Source organism: Sinocyclocheilus rhinocerous, unplaced genomic scaffold (genome assembly GCF_001515625.1).
Source record: "Sinocyclocheilus rhinocerous isolate Xijiao unplaced genomic scaffold, SAMN03320098_v1.1 scaffold36, whole genome shotgun sequence".
Classification (NCBI taxonomy): Eukaryota; Metazoa; Chordata; class Actinopteri; order Cypriniformes; family Cyprinidae; genus Sinocyclocheilus; species Sinocyclocheilus rhinocerous.
Window position 1 is genome coordinate 2,482,956 of NW_015664459.1, and position 7,751 is coordinate 2,490,706.

General features: G+C 38.8%; 1 protein-coding gene across 1 annotated transcript in view; it reads left to right on the top strand.

The window, feature by feature from the left end:
* Nucleotides 1–7,751, top strand: part of LOC107730163 (A disintegrin and metalloproteinase with thrombospondin motifs 7-like) — a 90,664-nt gene that overhangs the window by 4,400 nt on the left and 78,513 nt on the right. Inside the window, exons 3-5 of the mRNA XM_016540915.1 lie at nucleotides 1,134–1,311; nucleotides 1,426–1,619; nucleotides 4,025–4,108. Of these exons, the coding sequence (XP_016396401.1) occupies nucleotides 1,134–1,311; nucleotides 1,426–1,619; nucleotides 4,025–4,108 (456 nt within the window). The remainder of the gene's footprint in view (nucleotides 1–1,133; nucleotides 1,312–1,425; nucleotides 1,620–4,024; nucleotides 4,109–7,751) is intronic.

Below are 7,751 nucleotides of genomic sequence, written 5' to 3' on the forward strand. Positions count from 1 at the left end.
AACCATGGTTACATGCGTAACCTGAGACGTTCCCTTTCGAAAGGGAACTCCACGCTGCCTCCTCCAGAGGGCGCTAGGGGAACGCCGTCAGCGTGTCCCCTATGCGCCCTCTAGAGGACGCAGCGTCTCATTCCCTATTCTCAGGGAACCATCGTTACATGCGTATCCTGAGACGTTTTCTAGCATGTTTACTTTACCTTCTCAGGTGCTGCCAAGTCTTATTAGCCTTATATCCAGCTTTATTTAGGGGGGTCGAGAGTAGAGAATCTGGACCAGGGCTAACAGAGCCCAGAGATTGTTTAACTCAGTGAGACAATCCTGGTTAAATAAAAAATAAAAATAAACCCCACAAGACACTGACAGCCAGCAGTCTCTATATATGAATATATTTTAATTGTTTTATCAAAATTATTACAAGAAACAATTCAGTAGTCGCTGGATATTGATGGGACATGCTCCTAGCATCCCTACTAAATTCTACAGCCTTGAGGGGTGGGAGGGTTGCTGCTGCATAAAGTAAAAAAAAAATTCAATCAACTTTCCTGATGATGATGAAAAAAAGCCTCTTTAAAAGAATGCAATTTTAGAAAAGAAAACTATTAGCAGTGTGGCATAATGCTTCTCTGCTTATCAATATATATATATATATATATATATATTGTCGAGTTCCGAACGTGACATATACCGGTATTGCGGTATTTTCAAAATTCATATCATAACAAAAATAAAAACCGGTATTCGGTATGAACCGGTATACCGCCCAGCACTAGGTCATGTTATAAAATGTAATGTTGTGTGGCTCACATAAAACATTATAGTATTTATAAATTAATAATTCATTATGTAAAAAAAAAAAATACATTTTACCATGAAAAATGTATTTACAAACCTTATTAAAAAGAATTTTTAAAGATTTTTTCCTTTGTGTAGTTGATTACTGACCCTCACTGATGGCAAAAGTTAAAGTTGTTACCATTCTGAGTAAAACTCTGTTTATTACTTAGGAATAATAAGTAGTAGGTGCCCTGTGGCGAAACATACGACCGCAGTGAAATGAGACAGTGAATGTGGATTGCATGGGTATACGCTGTTTAATTTTATGTCACGTTACTTTGACCTTGTATTCTCTCTAGACAGGGCTGTTCAAGCTCTCAGAAGAGGAATTCTTCATTAGGCCGCTGGAGTCAGCACAAGAAAAGTCAGCCTCACAGGCTCATGCAGTCTATAAGCGACATGCTGTCCAATCAGAACACCAGCTGGTGCAGCCTCTGTTTGGAGAGCACACAGCTAACGCGACCTGTAGGGTCAGAGGTAAGACTTTGGGGCATAGGATTCAAAGGGGATAAATAATTTATGAACAGATGTCTTTCATGATTAAAGCACATAATGCATTAATGATCCAAGGTCATTTTTAATCATCCTTAGATCCTTTAGGCGGGGCAAAGCAGGTGGAAAGGCAAAGAGAGCGCTGGGAGAGACGGCAACATCGCAGACGGATTAGACAGCGCTCCATAAGCACTGAGAAGTGGGTAGAGACTCTGGTAGTGGCTGACCCTAAAATGGTGGAATACCATGGGAGCAAAGGAGTTGTGAGCTATGTGCTCTCTGTCATGAATATTGTGAGTAACAGTCCTATCTATAAATAATTCATGGACAGTGTGCCTTTAGGCAGCACTCATTCTGCTGGTCCTGAGCTGGATCCAAGTCAGCTGACCATGTTACTGATCCAGTCTGTTAGGTACATTTTCCAAAATATCCTCTGTATGCTTTGTCTGGCTTCTGTTTTTGTGGAGGGAAAGCCTTCAGGGAAAAAAAGTTTTCCATTCCAGACACTTGGTTGGTATTGAAGAACATTCTATAAAGGGGAAACGTTCCATTATCCTCAGTTTCCTGCTAGGCTGCTTCTCTTGTAGGTCTGTCCTGCTACTTACGTTCAACAAGAGTTGGCAGGAGTTTAGGTCTGGCAATATAGACCCATTGCTGCAATATTTTACTTGTTTTTGTGTATTGTTGAGCAGGCTAAAGATGGTAATAAACCAATTCAGAATCAAAGTGAGGAATACAGAGCTACAGTAAATAAAATAGGCTGTTGGATATATGGTTTAGACACAAATGTTCCACATTTTAGTAAGCTACCTTGCTGTCTACTGCTGACATAGGAAGGACTATTCTAAAAGTGCGGTCACATTTACCATTGCTCTGCAAATCTTCTTGGGTGAAATATAGTCATTTCAATCAACGTGAATGGATATTTCATGTGAGGGCGAAAGATTTCTCTTTGCAGATTCAAGTTGATCACATGGATTTGAATCTTTGATGTTTTTTTGTTTTTTTTGTATTCTCTTCAGAAAAATTGGTAGAAAGTGGTCCAACATGTTAATCTGAAGTGATTTTTTCAAAAAGAAAAACTGAAAAAATAGGCAAACACAGTGTACTCCATTAACGTACTGTATCTACTATAGCCTCTTGTTTGCAGTTTAAAGAATCCGTAGAGAGGAAGAATTATTTGGGCTTCAGGCACCATTGAGCTCCTAAAATTCTCTCTCCAGCAAACATACTGCACCACTGCTGATATGTATTCACGGTGCCTTTTTACTAAATATGTCATTACAAATATGACTATTACAGAATTACAAGTAGTGGTTTACATTTTCTGAACATAATATAATTTGTTATGCAATTCCTAAGATGTTCCGAGTGGTTGTTATTTCATTGCTATGCAATTGCTTGGGTGTTCTGATGGTTGGCAAGCAATTCCTAATTGGGTGCTAGGGTGTTCTGGGTGGTTACTAGATGGTTACTTACTGGTCCAAGTCAAAAGGGCCTAACCCCAAGACTCTATAATATTTTGGTCTCTAGATATGGCTTGTGTCTCTTAATACATGTAAATCTTAAAGTCTTTCATGTGTTTTATCTGTCAGGCAAAAATTGTTAGCCAGATTGCTAAAAAAAGTAAAAGCACACCTCTGCTTGAAAAGCAACATGATATTAGATTTCATTCATGTCTGTAGCTTAAGCAAGGATGAGTTATGCCCAGAAATTCACTAATTAATTGCAATGACTAATGATCACAAGTTTTGTTTATTCATTTGCTTTACATCTCTCACCTTGCTAAATATATTTGCCAACATATTCCATGTAAGCTTGATCACTGCAGAGAACTGGAACATTAGTACCTGCCACCTGAAAAATCAAGGTATTATAATAAAGTTAACCAGACTTTGAGTGTGCCATAGACTCATCAAAGATCAGATTAATGTCAGCAGAAGTTGCTTCACCTCAAAAAGACAGAACGGCTTCAAAGGTGCCTCATTAATTCACTGGAACATTTTGTAATGAGCACCACAGAAGCATAGAAAATGCCTCATCACATTTCAGACCACATTTACCTCAAGGAGAGCTTTGATATGAGAGCAGAACTTCTAAGCATCTCACCAACAGAAAATCTGTTTGTGCTAAACTCCTTAGTTCAATATCAGTATGTCAGTCATATCAAGTGTTCTTGAGTTCTTTCTGGGACTTATTTTGGTTACTTCTCTGCATAGGAATTCCTAGACCCTATTTAGGAGGGAGCTTCAGCTCCACTGTCTTTCATCTAAGCCCCTGTAAAGATCTGTGATTAACTTGGCTGTCATCGCTCCTAAAAATCTGTCATTATGTGATCTCTCCTCAGGCTTGCTGAAAACAGCGGCTGCAGTAAACTATCTGAGGTTACTTCACTCTAAATCCTTCCCGTACCAATCATTAAAAACGTTACAACCTTAAGTATTATCGTTCCCTCTAGTCAGTGGCCAGATCATAAGGCTCCACACACAGCTGACACATATACTCTATCCATTTCTCTAGCTTTCATCCAAATGCTCTCCATTCCAGAGGAATCAAAACAAACTGCCATTACTGCCCATAGATTTTGACCCAAAATGTATAAACCACTGCAGTAGAAAGGTTGTGATGTTAGATTAGCTTCAAATCGACATGACATTCAATTATTTACAATTTCATGTGAGAATGTTGTGTTTTGTAGGTGGCAGGGTTATTTCGGGATGCCAGCATTGGAAATGCCATCAACATCGCTGTCGTGCGTCTCATTCTGCTGGAAAAGGACGAGGTAAGTGAAATGACAAAGCAGTGATGCAAACCCTTGCTCTAAAAATACATGGCAGACAGTCTGATCAATATCATTGCTGCAAAACAGACTAGGTGCACTATGACCATGTACAAACTGCAAGGTTTTGGTGGTGATGACTGCATTTAAATGTGGGAATGAATCACCTAATTCAGGGGTCTGCAACTGTTTTTGGTTTACGTTGGTAATCACTGTTCGTCACTTTTTGCTTTGGTTGCTTAATCTGAGGAATATTCCCCATATGTGTCACCACATGGGTTTCTGAAGAGAAAAAGAAAAAGAAAATAGTCAAAAAAGCATATTTTAAACTTGGTATATTGGTGGTAAATTGGAGGAGTTGCAGCTGTTAGAAAAAAAATCACATGAGATGTACATCTCATGTCTTTATAAAGCGAAATTTGATTTGAATCACACATCACATTATCATTCCTACATTGTGGCTTAAAAATCAACTCAAATGTAATGATTTGTTTACTGAAAAGTTAGGGTTTGGTGATAAACAATAAATAAACATATACATTTATTTAACCGTTTACATACATGCCTTAGGTTGCAGAAATGCTCCTGAAATTTGTTTATTGGCATAGTGATAACCATAGCAATTGTTTGGATTCATGGCTGCAAACAAGAAACATGAGTAAGAACAGTTTATGTCATTGGGTGTTAGTTTCGTATTCCCAAAGTAATTTTAATATTAACCACTGGACAACACTGGTGAGAACACTGAACCACTGAACCACTGGTTTGAGTAACACAGAGAGCAACTCAGTGAAATAATACAGATTTGGAAAAACTGTCAAGACATCATTGTGATTGGCTTCCTCCACATCTGGAGAACAGAGACACACATGTGTGATGTGCTTTTAACTACATCATTAGTTGTTCAGTTTGTTTGTTTGTCTCAGACTTTGTGTAAATATGGTTGTCACTCATGGAAATAACCTAATTCTGTGTGTGCAAAGTAGGATTAAGCACTCAGAAGAAGAGTGACAACAGTATTTTAGCTATTCAGTGTTAATCTTGTTACAAGAATTTTGAAGGTTGTAGTTTGGGTTATTAGCTTAAACCCCCTTAACCCTTTCAAGTACAGATACGGAATTTATTCCGTATATTCGCTAATTTTGCCATGAATTAATAACAAACTTGCAAATTAACGTGGGTATATGTTTAAATCTGAAAGTCTGGGGCCAGGGGTCATTTTTGTGGTGCTTTCTCCCAGTGATTTATGCATTAAAGCAGGACTTCTCAACTCTGGCCCTCAAGATCCACTTTCCTGCACTTTCCTGAGTTTGGCTCTAACTTAGATCAAACTCACCTGCCTGTAGCTTTCTAGTAATCCTGAAGACCGTATAGCTTGTTCAGCTAAACTCCACTGGAAAGTGGACCTTGAGGGCCAGAGTTGGGAACACCTGCAGATTGGTTCACCCAAAAATGAAAATTCTGTCATCAATGACATCAATGACATCAATTACAATTACTTACGCTCATGTAGTTATAAACCCATAAGATTTGGTTTTTATTCCCATATAAACACTGATTATGCACAGAACACATCAAATATGGTAAACAAAAGCTCAGCTGTGAGAGAACCAATAAGGTTTCATGCAAGCACAGTTGAGCTTCTGGTTACCATGTTTGATGTGCTGTATGTATGTGCGTTGATCGATATTTATATGTGAATGTGTTTATCATACATATGGTGATCAGGTCTCAGAAAAACTATGGTTCCCTTTCAGTCGGTCACTCTCGACATCACGTCGGATGACCGACGAATTTGGATCTCGCTTAGAGAGACCAATCTACTTTCGAGTGTAAACCAAATGAGCCAATGCACATTGGCATGCGATTATTGCATCCAGCTGCCGCTGATCACAGCGTGAGTATAAGTAGGCAGCCGGTGCAGCGCATATTCAGCTTTTCACTTCGGAGCCGAGCAATCACATCGTTCTGCTCCTGACTACTCTACTGAGATTGGTGGTAAATTGGAGGAGTTGCAGCTGTTAGAAAAAAAATCACATGAGATGTACATCTCATGTCTTTATAAAGCGAAATTTGATTTGAATCACACATCACATTATCATTCCTACATTGTGGCTTAAAAATCAACTCAAATGTAATGATTTGTTTACTGAAAAGTTAGGGTTTGGTGATAAACAATAAATAAACATATACATTTATTTAACCGTTTACATACATGCCTTAGGTTGCAGAAATGCTCCTGAAATTTGTTTATTGGCATAGTGATAACCATAGCAATTGTTTGGATTCATGGCTGCAAACAAGAAACATGAGTAAGAACAGTTTATGTCATTGGGTGTTAGTTTCGTATTCCCAAAGTAATTTTAATATTAACCACTGGACAACACTGGTGAGAACACTGAACCACTGAACCACTGGTTTGAGTAACACAGAGAGCAACTCGGTGAAATAATACAGATTTGGAAAAACTGTCAAGACATCATTGTGATTGGCTTCCTCCACATCTGGAGAACAGAGACACACATGTGTGATGTGCTTTTAACTACATCATTAGTTGTTCAGTTTGTTTGTTTGTCTCAGACTTTGTGTAAATATGGTTGTCACTCATGGAAATAACCTAATTCTGTGTGTGCAAAGTAGGATTAAGCACTCAGAAGAAGAGTGACAACAGTATTTTAGCTATTCAGTGTTAATCTTGTTACAAGAATTTTGAAGGTTGTAGTTTGGGTTATTAGCTTAAACCCCCTTAACCCTTTCAAGTACAGATACGGAATTTATTCCGTATATTCGCTAATTTTGCCATGAATTAATAACAAACTTGCAAATTAACGTGGGTATATGTTTAAATCTGAAAGTCTGGGGCCAGGGGTAATTTTTGTGGTGCTTTCTCCCAGTGATTTATGCATTAAAGCAGGACTTCTCAACTCTGGCCCTCAAGATCCACTTTCCTGCACTCTCCTGAGTTTGGCTCTAACTTAGATCAAACTCACCTGCCTGTAGCTTTCTAGTAATCCTGAAGACCGTATAGCTTGTTCAGCTAAACTCCACTGGAAAGTGGACCTTGAGGGCCAGAGTTGGGAACACCTGCAGATTGGTTCACCCAAAAATGAAAATTCTGTCATCAATGACATCAATGACATCAATTACAATTACTTACGCTCATGTAGTTATAAACCCATAAGATTTGGTTTTTATTCCCATATAAACACTGATTATGCACAGAACACATCAAATATGGTAAACAAAAGCTCAGCTGTGAGAGAACCAATAAGGTTTCATGCAAGCACAGTTGAGCTTCTGGTTACCATGTTTGATGTGCTGTATGTATGTGCGTTGATCGATATTTATATGTGAATGTGTTTATCATACATATGGTGATCAGGTCTCAGAAAAACTATGGTTCCCTTTCAGTCGGTCACTCTCGACATCACGTCGGATGACCGACGAATTTGGATCTCGCTTAGAGAGACCAATCTACTTTCGAGTGTAAACCAAATGAGCCAATGCACATTGGCATGCGATTATTGCATCCAGCTGCCGCTGATCACAGCGTGAGTATAAGTAGGCAGCCGGTGCAGCGCATATTCAGCTTTTCACTTCGGAGCCGAGCAATCACATCGTTCTGCTCCTGACTACTCTACTGAGA